Genomic DNA, 17,479 nt, shown 5'->3' on the forward strand with positions numbered 1-17,479 from the left:
CCTCTGCAGAAGAGCATTGGAGGAAGACTGATTCTTTAGCATGAAAGTGTTGTTTTTTTATGAGAGCATGTGCACTACTTTCACAGAGTTTTGAGTGTATGCGTTAATGCTGACCCGCGCCTGGCAGCTATCCAGCTGCTGTGTCTGGCTGAGCAGCTCCTTCCTCAGGTTGATTAGCTGAGAGTCTCTGTCCACCTCCATCTGCTCAAGCTGGGCTTGCACCCGCTCAACCTCCTTCTGCAGCTGGACCTGTGAGGCCTGTCGACTCTGCACCTCTGCAACACACAGGACAGTAATATCACTCATCAGACTACAGCCATTTTCAGACATGAACTCCAGAGAATAGCCATAATTGGGCCTGGACTTTCTCTGGAGATTTCCTTTCACATATGAACAACAAAGCAGGAGATTTTTCTCTCAAGCACGTTTCCCCTACAACACAGAAAACTTAAGTGCGTTCAGGTGAGGGTTGGCACAGCAGGCAGAGGCAGGACCTAACAGATTAATTCCGCTACGGAAATCACATGGTTTTGTTTACAGCGTTGGCCCTCATCATTAAAAGCTCTCTTGACATATTCGTTTGTGTCTTCCATGCGTATGGCACTGATTTTCATCATGAGATATTTGTGTTCTTTATATTTATATTTTTTTGTTTCGCATCTGTAGCGTGTAAAAAACACCAACATGACCATTTGCTCGCAGTGATTCCTCCAGAGGATATCCTGTTTTCTCACATGAGCTCACTCTGACATTATTCAGAGTTTTTACCAGGGGGCTGGCAAGAGAAACTCTGGAGAATGTCCGGAGCCTCTCACTCTGACATTTGCGTTCTCACATACAACCCCTCCGGAGAATGTCAGGAGATTCTCTGGAGTTCAGTGCAGGTCTGAAAACAGCTTATAAGAAAGCCAAAATTCAAAGACAATGCTCTGAACTGAAATGCATCCTAATATAACAAACACACTTTTGTGCTTTCTGCCTTTAAAGCAACACTAACACTGGTCATACATGTGATACATGCACAAGGACAATCACATCTTATATAATTAAATGGCATCACAATCCCTAATTTTAGCGGTGAACCACGCAGTATGTGATTAAAAAAAAGTTGTGCTTATATTTATTTTAACCCAATATCCACCATGTTAATTGACAGCCATGATCTCCAACCTCTGACTTCACGCTTCTGTGATTGGCTAGAGGGACAAGAATTGCGTACACACTTCAAGGTTCAGTGTGTAGAATTTAGTGAAACCTAGTGGTGAAATTGCATGTTGCAGCTGAATACCTCTCACCTCACGACGCTGCCCTTACAAATATGAAAGAGAACCTGTGGTAGCTTCAGTTGTTATAAAAACTCAAAGTTGTTTAGTTTGTACTACTGTAAAAAACATGGCAGCGTCCGTAGAGAGGACCCACTCCTGATGTAAATATAACGTTTTTAAATATAAAAGGGACAATTCTAGGATAAAGAAAACAACAATTCGTACAATTTAGATGAAACACACCAGCGAAAACATCACTAGGATTATTTTATATTCAATTTCTGCCAAGAGATCCTTTTCACCTAAATCTTACACACTGAATCTTGAAGAAGTGAACATCTCTGCTGAGTGAGTCAGGGCTTTAGGATTTATTGTGAGAACGTGTGTGTTTGTGCACACCGTTCTGGAGAGTTTTGATGTCTTCCTCTCTTAGTTCTAGCTTCTCAGTGACAGTGGACACTTCCTGCTGTGACATCTGAAGGGATGTGGCTTGCTCTCCAACCTGACATCAAGAAAAAGATAAAGAGTACATGTGTTCACAATCACACACAGAATTACAAACCAGCTCTGAAATTCCTTTACACTGTTTCACAATCTGTGAGTTAGCAATTTCCAGTCAAAGGATAGCCATGTTGAATGTAGTGTCTGTGATTGTTCAAGAGGGAGCTGTTAATAGTATGTTACTGTGAATACTACCTGGTGAGTGTTTATCCACAGACCTGTGTTTGCAGCTCCTCTTTCTGTCGCCTGGTTTCTTCCAGAGCTTTGGCGATTTCTGTGCTCACTGTCTGCCGACTGCTCAGCTCCAACTGAGGGAACACACAGAAACAGGGAGTGAGGACTATGAATACTCTGTGCTTTCCTATATGAAAATCACCTTGACGGAGTCCATGACCATTATTACTGAGTTTTTAGAGCAGAGCTTATATTTTATATTCTTAGTGAATCCAACAATTTTATGTTCGTATGTAGCATGTGATTTCAGCCCATATCATTTTATACTGGGACTCCATTAGACTCCAGACAAAGGGTTAGATGCAGGGATTTTATATTATTTTCTTTAACATTGTGAGTCAGAGCACTTTTCAACATTTCACTTATTTTCCAGGGAATAATTCATTGATCTTGAAAAAAAATCAGGCATATCTATGAATGTGTGCAATTTGGTGCAGCTTGATTGAACTTAGGGGAATGTTGGGCTTTGACACAGGTATGCACTCTCCATACTTACCTTATTATTTGAACCTTTGGCCATGTTTTATATGGACATGCAAAATTGTAGCCTGTCTGTTGTTTTAAGATATGAAGAAGAAAAAAAATATAACAAACAGTGAGTTATATTTGGTCTTACTCTGCATTGCTCCAGCTCTTCTATCTGCTGCCTCAGTGTGGAGTTCATGTCATCCGTCTGCCTCTCCAGATCAGCCTACAGCACAAGAGCAGGAAGGGAAATACTAGAATGAGTACATTCATATGGACAATTATTCTACTGCTAATAAAAAAAAACTGTGTGTGGGATTTGATGTCTAGAGGTGAAGTTGCAGATTTCAACCTACAGAATACCCTTCCCCTTCCTTTCAAAGTGTGTAGGAGAGACACATGAATGGTTCTCCCTAGAGCCAGTGTTTGGTTTGTCCTTTGTGGGCTATTGTAGAAATGGCAGTGCAAAAAACAGCAATTCTTCATTTCAGGTATTTAAGCACTAATAAAAAGTAGGGCTGTCAAAATTAACGCATTAACGCGGGATGATAAATTTGTGGAATTAACGCGTTCATTTTTTAACGCATTAACACATGCGCAGAATGACCCGCTTCATGTACCCATACCCACCACCACTCACTCGCTCAAAGCGACACACACACAGGGAGATCAGAGCTCGTTCACGTGAAGCAGCCGGTCAGTAACTTTGTAGAAGAACAGTGAAACACAGAGTTTCTCTGGTCACAGCTGCTCAGTGATCAGCTGCATCATGATCAGAGCAGAAGCTGCAGCTGGTTTGTACCGAGCTGGAGTTTCTGTTTCCTCCTCCACTCTGCTCTCACTGGAACTAATAAACACTCATCACTAGTTATCTGGACCTGATCAGTACATGAAGTAACTTAGTGTTTGTTTGATTGGCTCCAGAGTTTATGAGGCTGCATTTAAACATTATGAAAATGACTCGTCAACATGTTGTGCTCAGTACAACACGAGACGTGAGGCTCACAGTCAGGACTCAGTGTTAGAATGAGAGGAGCGACACGCAGACCTGATCCGACACCATCGATTCATAACCAAACACATGACCGGACGTTTGTCACCTAAATCGTCCAAATAAAAAATTAACTATGAACGTGAACTAGTTCATTTTCATCTGCATGAACTGAACTTGGAACTCGTTATTTTTAAGTGTGAACTGGCTCAACACTGCTTCTACAGATGGGCTCAGATTCAGATTTCACATCCACATTTAATTGTGTAAAGGTTTGGTTGTTTGTTTGATTTAAAAAAGAAAAGAAAAAAGTTTTATTCACCCATCCTATATTTGCAAAAGAGCAAAGGTTAAGATGCCACAATTGTTTAGGATAAAGGTTATCTTTGAGTTTGATTAAAAAAAAAGGAAAATGTTCTAAATAACATGTTTGCTCAGAGGCATAGCAAGGAGACAGCCGCATTTAATTATGGTGTGGTATGTTTAGTTTAATTTTATTTTTAAATCTTAACTATCATTTGGACTTGAAAACAAATGTTCAATGTATATATCCGCCTTCTGTCATTTCTATTTCCGTTCCCACAACAATATACATAATAGAACATGGGGATTTTTCGGGCATTTAGAAACGGTGATTAATCGTGATAAATCACAGCTACCCTGTGATTAATCTGATTACAAATTGTAATCGTTTGACAGCCCTAATAAAAACACAATATTCCAATTTTGCCAAAAGATCCCAATAAATTTAAGACAACTGTTATAGCTTATAAATAATAGTTTTTTATGTATGTATATATATATATATATATATATTGTGGGCTTTCATTGCCTTTAAAGGATAGGACAGTAGTAAGCTTGTGAAAGGGGGGAAAGAGAAAGAGTGGGGGGGACATGCATAAATGGCCCCGGGTCAAAATCGAACCCAGGCCTCTGTAGGATAAGGCCTAGCCTCGATGGGGCGGCAGCTCTACCAGGTGAGCTATACGCCACCACATAAATAATTGTTTTTAATGAATGAGAAGTGGAGAACACAAGCAGAACATACCACCCTGTCCTGCAGCGTCTGCTTATCGGTCTCTAAAGAGATGATGCTTTCTTCCAGTCGGCCGACCTTCTCCTCACTCTGCTGCTGTAACAAACACACCTGCTGATCCAGAAAAGCTTTCTCTGCACTCCACACTCCTTCCTGAAGAAAACATCAAATAAATGAAATGAATAATGTTAATTAAATTGTAGCTAAATAAAAAATGGCTAAAAACATGGTGTAAATGACCTTGTTTCGAGTCGAACATGATTTTCGGGGCTTGTGGACACTTAGATGACACCACACGAGCAGTTTGGAGGCATGTTATGTTTTTTCTGTCGTTTTATTACGTCTGAAGAAGGGTCGCCTGGGCTAAACACTGTTTACCCCTGAGACTCCAGAAGTGTTTTTTGGGCTCAATCACTTCACCCATCCCTCCATCGGCATAGTGGTGAGTTGATGAGTGAATTTTCATTTTTCGGAGAACTATGCCTTTAAGGCAGCCCCTCCCGCTAAAGCCCAGTCAGCTCTGATTGGCCAGCTGGCTCACTATGTGATTGGTCAACCTCTTTATATTTTTTAGATAAGTACTTAGATAGTGCTCCTTCATAATGAATGTGCCTCATTAATATCACGGTCCTCACCAGTTTATCCATGTGTTGCTGCTTCTCTGTGATCTGGTGCTCTGCACTCTTCAGTCGCTCACTGTTCTCTATGATCTGCTGCTCCAGGTTAGCAACCTGAAACACAAAATATTTCAATGACTGACTGTGTACTTCCACATCATGACAAGACTGTCAGTGAATAGTCACACAAACGCAGAAGGAGATATTCTTTTTCTTCTTGTTTTTATCACTTTTTCAGGATCTCCTCTGGACTTTCTGCAGACTTTATACTAGGGGCCAGCCGGAGAGAGTCCGCAGAAAGTCTGGAGGATCCCCTGAGTTCAGTCTGAAAGCAGCTTACGTTGGACAAGACATAATTATTTAAAAAAAATATGGTGTGAAGGCAACGCCTGAAGAACAAACAAACATGATCTTCTACTCTCAGCTTTGAATCCTCGAGTAGCACATCAACCATCCAAATGAGAGACATCATTACTTTATGTTTTTCCTCTGACTTTTGCTTACTTGTGTGTCTGTTCTCTCTCTGTAGGCCCTTGAGGAGTCCTCTTTGTGCCGGAGAAGGGTCTGCAGCTCAGTAATGCTGCAGCTCATTCTGGATACCTTCAGACAAGAGACACCTATGTCAACATACATATACAGTCAACATTTGGGTCTGAAACTGGATTGGAAGTAATATACTGTATATCAGGATGGGATTGGAAAAAAAGGTGCACCTGTTTTGTGCACCTGTTTTGTTAACCTGTAGCAAAGTTTAGTATTTCATATTTATTCATTTATTGAAATTGTGAATAAGATCAAATGGGGGCTTAAGTGGGCATTACATCATATCATTGCAGAACAATATTCTCTCTCTGAGTAACATGATTGTCATTCTACTTCATTAACAGAAATTACATCTACTTATATTCACAGGGTTTGCAGATTGGGTGACACACAGTATGATAATAGATACAGGGACGTGACCTAAGATAATGGTATCGACAAGAGCAATTGCACTGATTTACCTGTGCCTCCAGAGAGCTGACAGTATCAGCATGGTTAGTCCGAACAGCCAGCAGCTCTGCTCTGGTCCCTTCCAGAGTTTGCTCCAGACTGGACTTCTGAAAAGCCAACAGCAGCACTGATAAATAGTTGCTCAGCTTCTGTGTTTTTAACCATCCATCAATCCATCCATCCTTCCTTCCATTAGACTAAAGTCAGCCCTGGTCTAGATGTTCTTCACCTCCTGGATAAGCTCCTGAAGATGCTCATCCTGACTCAGATTCCCATGTAGTCGTCTCTCCAGTGAGGTTACTTTCTTCTGAAGGTCCAACAACAAGCGCTCCTTGTCCTCCTCCGTTACAGCAGCCTGAGAAGAAAGTACATAATCCATGTTTCCTCATTTATAACTAAAAAAGAATATTTAAATCTCCGTCATAAACCAGGATTTCTTTCATCTTTAACACAAGGCTGATTTCTGATACTGTTCTCAAAACAATCAGTTACATTGTCTTATATTCCTGTAATGTGGCCAATTTTAGTGTCTTTTACTGCCTTGTATAAATTTTCCATACTGAATTAGGCTAATAATAGATAACTTGTACTGATGTGTATGTTCTTACCTTTTGCTGTTGCAGCCTCAGGGCGTCCTGGTCAGTCTGCAAATCATGAAGGGACTTCTCTAAAGCTGACACCATACTCTGTGACTGAAAAACAAAATTGCACACACACTTGCATGACCAAAAAAGTGCCTTGACAAATGATCAATGAATAAATAGTGTTTTTTGTAAATATTTTTGAAAACGTTTGAAAAGCAAAGTTGTATAATGAAGTGTGATTATTTGTTGCAGCTGACCTTCTGGAAGTCTTCAGAGACCTGCTGGATGACTGACTGGAGATCCTGGCATTGTCCCTCCAGCTCACTGATCTTCTTGTCGGCCTCCTCTCGAAGCAGCAGCAGTTCCTCTCTACACAAATAATTTGAGAAACACTCAATGGTATTCTTTCACAAAAAAATATTCTAACAGGCTATGACCTTTGTTTATTATTTTCTTTTACAAGCATATGCCCTATTTATACTTTTAAAAGAATACTTAGTTAACTTGGAAAGCTTAGTCACAATTGGTTCTATATTGTAAAAGTCCTATGATAAAAAAATGCAATTCTGAAATTTCTCCCCACAGAAGCTCATCATAATGGTATAATTCCATAAACCTACCTATTTTTCTTTAGTCCACTTACCGCTCTATTTCAAGCTCAGATTTGAGTGTGCAGCTCTCTTTATGCTGCTGTTCCAGATGCTGGAGTTTCCCTCGAGCCTCAGACAGCTCTCGCTTTGTTGACTGAACTTCTGCCTCTTTCTTTTGGAGCTCTCGCTCCTGCTGGCTCAGCTGCTCCTCCTTCCGCAGCAACTGATAAACATAAATGGGAAATAAATCATAAATGAACAACATACCATACACAAGTGCTGCTTAGACCCCTGGTCACAACAACAAACAGTGCTTTCAAATGCTAACAGTGCCAAAAAGACTTTCCTACACGTCTTTCCAACTCATCTCCAATTTTCAATTCAGTTAAAAAAAAAGAAAGAAAGTGGCATACAGAATCAACTAAACTAAATCTCTCCACATGTACACACCATGTGTTTAACCTTAGCGAGTTCCTGCTGCTGAAAGCCCTCCAGTTCATCCAGATCATCCCTTTTCTGGAAGAGTGTTAAGCTTTGCTCCATCATTTCTTCTAGTTGGGCTGAAAGGGCCATCTTCTCCTAAACAAACACAACAGTTATTGCAATGTACATGTGCATTGTCCATTTTCAGGACGTGCACGTTAAAAGAAGCAACATTTTAAGGTTCCTATGGAGTTTTGACTTCTAATAGCACTCTGGAGCCATATGATATGAACTGAATTTTAAGAGACATATTTTATTCGCAATGTAAAATAATAATAACTTTAAATATTAACTATTTGTATAGTACTTAACTAAACAAGGTAAGGTCGAGACCTTAAGTTTGTAGAGAAAACCCAACAGTTCCCACAATGAGCAAGCACTATGGCGACTGTGGAGAGAAAAAACTCCCTCATTAACTGGGAGAAACCTCTGGCAGAACCAGACTCAGTGTGGGCGGCCATCTGCCTCGACCGGTTGGGGTGAGCAGAGAAAATGGGCAAGAGTGGAGGTGGGGGGCATAGAGGGAGTAGAAAAGAGACAGATGGGGGGGGGTGGGAGAGAAGGAGATAAGGAGAGAGAGATCAGGAACATCAAACTTTAACTCTGTAAGACTGATTGTTGTAATGAAAATAATTACAAGTCGCATGTTAGAAATGCTTTCCTGTAAAAATACGTTATTTTTTTTAAAGATCTGTAATGAGTTGGTGAGTCTTATTTCACCAGGCAGGGAGTTCCAGAGCCTCGGAGGCCTGACCGACAAAGCCCGGTCACCTTGAGTAGCCAGCCTTGACCTAGGGACAGCCAACAGGCACAGGCTGGCTGATCTCAGGTTACGACCGAGTCAAGAGCTGCAAAATGTATGTGGGGGCCAGCCCATGTTGAGCTTTAAAAGATATTAAAAGAATCTTAAAATCATTCCTGAATTTAATTGGTAACCAGTGAAAAGACGCAAGAATTGGCATGATATGAGCCCTGCGGTTTGTTTTTGTTAAAATACGAGCAGCATTGTTTTGAACAAGCTGCAAACGAGTTACTACGGATTGGTAAACAGGGCGTTGCAATAATCCAGGCGGGAGAAACAACAAAGTGCTGCTTATAGATGCACTGTATGAATGGGTGAATGTAAAAAATGTACTGTAAAGAGCTTTGAGTGGTCATCAAGACTAGAAAAGCGCTATATAAATACAAAACCAAAACCATTTAGAAAACAAAGGCATGTATTAGTTTTTCTAAATCCGGGAGAGATAGAACTGATTTGATTTTAGAAATGTTTCGTAGGTGAAAGAAGAAGGATTTAATGATTTGGTTAACATGTGTTTTGAAGTTCAGATGAGAATCGAATGTGAGACACACATTTTTAGCTGTACGGCCACTCTGTTAGGACACTCATGTGGCTGACGTTGTCTGGATTGAAGGACAAGTATATTTGGGTGTCATCGGCTTAGGAACGGTATGATATCCTATATGGTAGGATATGACTTGAACCAACTAAGGGCAGTGCCAGATATGCCGACGCATTGCGTTAGTCTATTGATCAGAATGTTATGATCAATGGTGTCAAATGCGGCACTGAGGTCAAGGAGCAGTAATACCGTGGAATCACCAGCATCGGCAGACATTAGTAAATCATTAGTCATTTTAAGGAGAGCGGTCTCCGTACTGTGTCGTTTACGGAATCCTGACTGGAATTTGTCAAAAATTTTATTATTCTAACACACGTCTACCAATTGAGTCAGAACCACCTTTTCAAGTATTTTGGATATGTAAGGGGGTTTTGAAATAGGCCTATAATTTTGTGGGAGTGATTCGTCAAGATTTGGCTTTTTCAATAAAGGTTGAATGGTATCTTTCTTAAAATAATCGGGGACTTGGCCAGAGGAAAGGGAGCAATTAATTATTTTAAGAAGGCTAGGGCCAATAGTATTCATTACTTCTTTTAGGAGTTATGTGGGTAGGATGTCGAGAGAGCCCGAGGACGAGCGCATGTGCAACACAGTGTCGATGAAATAAGGAAGTGAAACTTCAAACTTAACGCAGAGATGGTCAGAGACAAATACTTCCTCTGAGGTCAAGGAATTGATGCTCAGCCCGAGGGTAAAGAGATCTAATGTGTGGCCACGGTTATGAGTTGGACCAGTCACATGTTGAACTAGATTAAAAGACTCTGTAATGTTTAAAAATGTCGTTCCAAATTCATTGGTTGGGTCATCAATGTGGATATTAAAATCACCAACAATGATAGCTTTATCATAGTTTAAAACAATGAAAGATAAAAGTTCAGAGAGATCGGGGGCAAAATTAACATTTGGTTTAGGAGTGCGATAAATTACCAGACCAAGGACTGGAGCAGTGCTGCAAATTTTGAACATAGTCTCAAAACTAGAAAATTTCTCTGTGGAAATCACTACAATGTTAAATTAAAGAAGAAGCGCTGGAAGAAAAATTTGCAAGGATTTATGGGATGTGAGGTTTCTTCACTTAATAATTATTCACTGTCCAGTACCTCAGCCTTTTTTCTGTTTTCAAATATTTTTTTCCTCCCAATCAAATGAATGGGAAATTAATATACAGAAACAGACCCATTCTTAATAGTGGTATGTCACTGTTACGCTCTATTCCACTGATGAACAAGAAATGTAGCATTGCAATGGTTTAAGCCATTCTGGAATTCATGTACTTTAAGAAATCATCTTTGAGGATGAGGAAGAAATTAGCTCAACACATTCTTTAGAGCTCATGGATGCACACTATGTTTTGGTGAGAAACATAACTTTAGTTTAGAAAAAAAAAAACTTTACAGGGTACTTTTCCCCATTTCTTTGCTACTTTATCCTGACCAAGGAAAAGGGATTATAGAGAGAGAAACTGGCGAAAAGAGGGCAGACTGGGTTACTGTGTGAAAACTGGGTTTTTCCCTGCACTCATTTTGTGTATGTTTTTGAGACATGGTTGCTATACATCACTTATGGCATAAATAAGACACTGTTCACAATCTACAGTTGTTTTCAATAAAGATTTATCAAAAACTAGTTTTAAAAATCACATATCTCATTCAAACCACACACATGCTTAGCCTGCTTTGTTTTCACATCATAAACAATCAGACAAACAACCACACTCCATTTCAGAGGGTCAATCTTTTTAGGTCTGCACCAGCCTTCAGTAGATATCACAAAAAATAGCACAATACTGAAAGTCACCAAAGAAACACTTACCTTTTCCACACTGGCCATCTTCTCCATCCATTCCTGCAGGTGAAGGACAGTAAGAGATAAATGCACAAGCCAATGATCAGCACTGCCCTGGCCGGTGGACAGAGTGGTTTACCTGATCCTTCTTTTCCAGAGCTAAAGCCATCCCTTCTGCCATTTTGTCTCTGTTGGTCTGGTGAGACTCATTCTGGTCCTGAAGTTTCTTTATGGATGCTGAGTCATAAAAGTGTAAGAGAGAACCAGAAAGGGAAACAAAGGAATATGGGAATCATAGAGAAAGGTTTATATGCAAACAAAGACAACAAAAATCACAGACAGTGGCACCGTTAGTAGTTGTGAGTCAGATTACCACTATGTGCGATTATCTCTGAAGCAAAGACAAGCAATGCATGGCACACTAGAATGCAGGTTATTGAAGCTTGAATCACAATATGTATTTCAGACAAACAATCCACCCTGGAGTAGTGAAACTAACAAGGCCACCTACAAGTACAATGTTCATTACACCTCACAATGCTTAAGTATGACAACCAACACCGAAGTCATATTTTTACTATATTACAGCATTAATACTTGACGATAAACCTCTTTCCTCCATGGCTTTTTACTATGAACAAAAATGTTAGGATGGAAAACAGTATAACACCGCATTAATCTTCTGGCTCAACGGATTTCAACTATATAGTTGCAACATAAAAATGAAATGCATCATCAAATATGAATGTCGTTCCATTTTATAGATTCAAATTAATTTCCAGCATTCAAAGATGCTGGTCCAATGTATTAAGATAATGTAGTGTGTAAAGAGTTGTGAAGAGACAATCTGGTTGTGCATCCTGTAGACATTGGCTGGAAAGGTAGAGGAGCCATCTGCATAAAACAAACTGATGTGAACAGTGGACATGAGGTTTCGAATACGATATTTCTCATGCAAAGATCTAGATTTTAGACTACAGACAAGGTCAAGGAGTCCCCAAAAACATTAGGGGTCACTCTCAAGACCAAAAGTTTAGCCCAACATCGACAATCCAAGGGATGTCACAAAAACATTAAAAAATGTCAGGAAAACTACATCATTAAGATGCTGAAATACCAGTTTCTCCACAAGCACCATGCTCAACAGAGCAGAACAAAGACAGCTACAAGACATGTTAACATTTAAATAACAGGTGTGGTTGTTGTACACATCTTTAGGAGTTGTTATCACACATCAATGGAAATGTAGGGAGCTGTAAGCTAAAGTGTGCAGCAAGTGGAAGGAATGTGACTACACCAACAAAGTGACAGACAGTGCATAAATATCTCTGAAATCAATGTGCTCAATAAAGTATAAAAGGTCTGAGGGTGGATGTTTAGATTAAAAAGGAAAAAAGCATCCAGCGCTCCCAAAGCAAACCTCCGAAGCCCATGATATTAGTATCTAGAAGTCTAGAACTCTGTCTTTGCAGGAGGAAGCGATGATGCACAAGGTGATGCTCGTTACAGCCGACAGACAGATGAGAGAAAGGAAGCTAGGAGGAGAGAAGAGGTACGTACAATCCTGATGGTTTTCTAATGCAAATTCAAGCTTCTCCTTGGTCTTCTGCATAATTCGTAGCTGCTCAGCGTAGTCTAGTGTTGGGAAGTTAGGTGAAAGGATGGGATATTAACAGCACACACACACACACCCCCACACACCCAGACACACACAGACACGCACGCACACACACACACACACACACACACAGACACACACCAACAGATGACAACACAAACAAGAAGGAGGAAGAGGAAGTGACAGTAAAGACAGAGAGTGAACAAAAGGAGAGGGGGAAAACAAAAGGGAAAACATGATTGAGAAATAATGGAAGGTAAAACTAATAATGATTGTCTTTTCTAAGAAACCCACATTGGTTAAAAAGTTGCATGACATTGTGCGACCTTTAACCATTTTTACGGTGCAAAGTCACATAAGCCTCCCACTGGAAAGAGGAACTAGGGGACAACTAGAATTCCTGCCTCACAGTTGAAAGCCTTAACCAACCAATCAAGTGGCAGGAAATATGGTCAAAATCTCCCCCTCTGTCACTGACTCTGGCGGCCAAAGCTTTTTTGCTAAACATCGTAAGGCTGACCTTTGACCTTTTGGATAAAGAATGTCTCAATTTTGTAATTTTATTCTATTGGTCATTTGTGTGAACTTTATGATTAGAGTTACGGCCAAATACATGTTTTCTGAGTTCACAGTGAGCTTGGATTTTTTACCAGTTCATCCTAATCAGATTGTTAGAAGAAAACCCCCCCAGATATCACATTCACAAGAATGGGAGAGACAGACACAAAAACAAGAAATTATGGAACTATTATACTATAACTTTGTCCCATTCAGACATATACCAAGAGTACAAACAGCAGTACATGATCATATCATTATGAGACATAAATAATAATAACCGTTAACAAGGAAGATGATTACAACCATGGCTAACACCCGTGCTGCATTTTCGAATATTAGTATTTGAAGTATATGTACTGTGTAATGTTTGACTTCATGTTTAGCTGGTAATTTTTCTCATTCTAGGCATTTGCAGAGAAGAAAAGAGACAGACCATGGTTTTCTTGTGTGTGTGTGTGTGTGTGTGTGTGTGTGTTGTTTACCATTGCACACTATAGGCTGTATTCTTTATTTATGAAATTAAGTAAAGATGTTAAAAAACTGAATTATATATGAATGTGCATGATGATCAGGAGGCGAAATAACCACAGATGCTTTCTCCTCTCAAAAACAGAAAAACCTGACCATTAAAACTGGTAAAAACAACGAATAAAGAACTTTCACATTTAAGATCTGTGATTGTCAGACACTCCTCGACACAATAAAAGTGTTCATTTTTTAATGGGACATTAGAACTAGGCTGTTGGAATTGCTTTAAAAGGGAGTATCCTCGGGTACCAGTGTAGAATCAATTGACCCTGTTGTCTTCACTAAAAGCTGTTGTGAAGTTAAATTCTGCAGTTTACAACGATACAACTGCTTACATGCGTTGGAGATGAGCTATATATATAGCAATCTGCGACAATTCCCCTGTCCAGCAGGACACACTTTCATTCCTGTTTATACATGCTCACTGTAAGTGTGTGGTCACATGATGTGTGTTAGTATGGACAGGGATTAAAACTGATAAAAAAACAAAACACACAAGATTGTTGTTAGTTTGAAAATGTCGTTTTCAAACAAGAACATAGCAGTTTGGGTGTAGCCAAAGTCCTGTGAATTACAGACACAAGCTACACATGGATTCAAATTGTCCTCATCCTGGACAATGATTTCTCCTGAAAGCTACAAGCTCATTCCTCCAGCTGCTTACACTATCCTACCTGATAGCTTGGCCTCCAGCTTCCGGATTTGATAGTTCCTTCTGAGGAGCTGGGCTGGCAGGTCGTCCCTGGAGCTGCTGCCATCAGATGCCTGAAGACACACACACACAGCATTAGGCATCACTTGTTATTCTATTGATACTGGTTATATAAGGTATGGCCCATTCCAAATATCCACCCTCAAGGACTCTAAGACTTGCAGCATGTTCCTATGTGACGGCTTTTAGGGCTTTCCCTCTGGGAAATCATCAAATGCACGAGACTCTCTTGCAGACTGTTTGAGGCCATTATGCACACTTCGTCAGCATTTCTGCAGACTTTGCCAAAATGAATTACCCACAATTCACAGTGTTGTGACAATGGTAAACAAACCAAACAAGGATGGAAGGAGCAACCAACCCCAATTTTGACATTACAATTGACATACATTGACAACTCCACTCAGTCTCCCACCCTACACATTCACAACCTTGGAGTCATTTGCGACACTAACCTCTCCTTTGAACATCATGTCAACCAAATCATGAGAACTGCCTTTTTTTATCTAAAAAATATATCTCATTTCCAACCATACACCTGTCCTTCAGGAACTTCACAGGCTTCCTGTAACACATTAGATCTAATTCATCCTCCTACCTCACTGACATGCTCCACCACCACACTCCCTCCGCTCCTCTGAGGCCATCTTACTCTGACCTCCAAACAGGACCACGCACCGGACCTGGGGCAACAGAGCATTTCCATAGCTGCCTCCTCCCTCTGGAACTCTCTCCCAAAACTTATCAGGAGACTCTATCAACCTGCCCACCTTCAAAATACTACTCAAAATCCACTTCTTCAGAACTGCTTTTAATATATATCCTAGTTATTTGAGCATCATTAAACACACTATATAAATAAAATGTATTATTATTATTGTAAATAATAATCAATAATCCAAAACAAGTTTTCATATAAACACATAGCTCGGTGCTGATTCACAGCAAGAATTTGCAATTTGCATGCCCTATTATTTTTTTATTTTTGCCGATGATGCCATTTAGTCAAGTGGAGTAAAGTAAATCTTGAACACTCTGTAAGCAAGAGCCTGGAACATGGTGATATCAGGCAGCTGGTCCCTCACGTGTCTTGGCCATGAAGAACGTAAAGAATGTATCATAAAAAGTACTTAACTTGCCAAATTAATCCACATGTTTTGGCATTGTGAAGGTAATGTAATATGGTGCAATATGCTGTCCCATTCCTATATGTTTTACCTTTACCTTTTAAGACTCTTTTACGTTTTGCACATTTTCTTGGGCTGTAGATTTCAATTCAGATAAAACTGCACAGCAACATTCAATATTTTGGTAAATGAGAGCTTTCACTTTTTGATATTACATTTTAAAGAAAAATAACATTATGGATTTTTGAGGGTAGAATAATGAGCAATTTTGTAATTTAACAATTTACAATTAAATCTACAACACAATAAACTGCGCAAAAAGCGAAGGGCTCTGAATACTTTCTGAGGCCACTGTATCAGATGACAGTATTATTACTCAGCAGCTTCACTAAATAATTCATCCAAGTGCAACCGAGATGCCACTACAGCCTCAGGAGTCTGGCTTCCCCTGTGAAGTATTGCACTGTTCAATGAAGCTAACTTCATTGAACACATATATGAATTTCCTCGACAAACAATTAAATGAGCATTACTCCTGAAGACTTGACTAAAGAGTTATCCAACCTTAACCAACCAATATGAGCACCTAATCTAAACCAACTTCACAGAAACACTTTGCAAACAAACTAAATTTCTCTAACCCACTGCCCACCATCAACGACTCCATCTCTTTCTTCTCTTATCCTTCTTCTACCTCCTCTTCCTTTCTGATGTAGGCATACACACTGTTTGGGGTGACCTGAGTAATATGCCCGAGCCATACAAAATAAATCAAGTGCAAATGACTGAACAGGGCTTCATGTTACACTGGTTGGTCTTAAGACTGAGTAACACAGTATTCAGCCTCCATGCACTAAATACAAAAGAGAAAATATCATCACTATTCTATTGTAGTGTCAGTCACAACCATGCCCTTTTACCTAGAACATCCTGACTGATGACAGCCAAGGTTCTACTCAATAAGACAGATCTCAGATTTGTCTTTGATTTTCCAGAACCAATCCACAGTGACAACTGTGGGGTGGCTGTGGCTGAGGGGTAGTGCGGTCGTCCTCCAACCAGAAGGTCAGTAGCACGATCCCAGTCTTCCCCATCTGCATGCCGAATGGCCCCTCATAGAGAAAAGTGCTGCCCATAGCACTGTATGAATGTGTGTGTGAATGGGTGAATGGCAAAACTGGACTGTAAAGCGCTTTGAGTGGTCATCAAGACTAGAAAAGCGCTAGATATATATACAGACAATTTACCATTCACAACTGACCTGTGACAAATGATATGACAAGAAAATCCACCCTTGATTAACCCTAACCCCCTAACCCTAGGGTTAATATGTTTACTCTTTTTTTCAAATTATCTATCATTAGGGCTGGACTGAAAATAGTGTAATGGAATCAATGTATGAACAAAGATGAAATAAAATCTTGTACTTTTGCTAGTAGGGTACTGTTCGGAAAATACTGTGATATTTAATGAAGCTCTCAAAAAAACTAGTCACATTCATGTGTTTATTTTCACCTTGTGTAATGAAAAACAACATGCAGAAAGAAAAAATTGAGCTTTCAGATTTTATAAAGTTGGTTGGGATTTAACTCCTGCTGCTTTATTTCTTTTGAATTCTCATTCAAGAATTCAAACATGAGTTAAAGTTATTCATCTCATTATGCTGCTATTTATTTTTGTGTGAGAGGAGATTTGATCCTGAGCACCTGTAAATTTGGCAGTGATGCTGCACAATGAGCTGGTCCCTGGGGTTCAATTACACAGGAGGTAGGCAGTAAAAGGCTCTTATCGAGCCACACATGGGATTACTAATGCAGCTGGACCAAGGCCATCAGCATCATCAGGAGCTGCCGGAGAATCTCTACCATTTAGACAACTGGCCTAAATATCACAGAGCTGCCTCACAGCACATACAAACTACATTTACAGTAATCTAAGAATATGTTATGGGGTGGTATCAAATACTTAATGCTCAATACAGTGCAG

The 17,479-nt window shown here is 39.8% G+C and overlaps 1 protein-coding gene across 3 annotated transcripts in view; it reads right to left on the bottom strand.

The window, feature by feature from the left end:
• golga1 (golgin A1) overlaps window positions 1-17,479 on the bottom strand; it is a 30,582-nt gene that overhangs the window by 8,103 nt on the left and 5,000 nt on the right. For 2 of the 3 annotated variants that reach the window (XM_034595750.1, XM_034595751.1), the window contains exons 3-19: window positions 14,329-14,419; window positions 12,508-12,582; window positions 11,087-11,184; window positions 10,975-11,007; window positions 7,727-7,855; window positions 7,330-7,499; window positions 6,944-7,055; window positions 6,711-6,794; window positions 6,332-6,457; window positions 6,114-6,209; window positions 5,614-5,709; window positions 5,128-5,223; window positions 4,505-4,645; window positions 2,617-2,691; window positions 1,985-2,074; window positions 1,665-1,767; window positions 115-275 (exon numbers count right to left, since the gene is read on the bottom strand). In XM_034595750.1, the coding sequence (XP_034451641.1) occupies window positions 115-275; window positions 1,665-1,767; window positions 1,985-2,074; window positions 2,617-2,691; window positions 4,505-4,645; window positions 5,128-5,223; window positions 5,614-5,709; window positions 6,114-6,209; window positions 6,332-6,457; window positions 6,711-6,794; window positions 6,944-7,055; window positions 7,330-7,499; window positions 7,727-7,855; window positions 10,975-11,007; window positions 11,087-11,184; window positions 12,508-12,582; window positions 14,329-14,419 (1,776 nt within the window). The remainder of the gene's footprint in view (window positions 1-114; window positions 276-1,664; window positions 1,768-1,984; window positions 2,075-2,616; window positions 2,692-4,504; window positions 4,646-5,127; window positions 5,224-5,613; window positions 5,710-6,113; window positions 6,210-6,331; window positions 6,458-6,710; window positions 6,795-6,943; window positions 7,056-7,329; window positions 7,500-7,726; window positions 7,856-10,974; window positions 11,008-11,086; window positions 11,185-12,507; window positions 12,583-14,328; window positions 14,420-17,479) is intronic. The other variant, XM_034595752.1, reaches the window with a different exon arrangement.

This window comes from Hippoglossus hippoglossus, chromosome 9 (genome assembly GCF_009819705.1).
Source record: "Hippoglossus hippoglossus isolate fHipHip1 chromosome 9, fHipHip1.pri, whole genome shotgun sequence".
Lineage (NCBI taxonomy): Eukaryota > Metazoa > Chordata > Actinopteri > Pleuronectiformes > Pleuronectidae > Hippoglossus > Hippoglossus hippoglossus.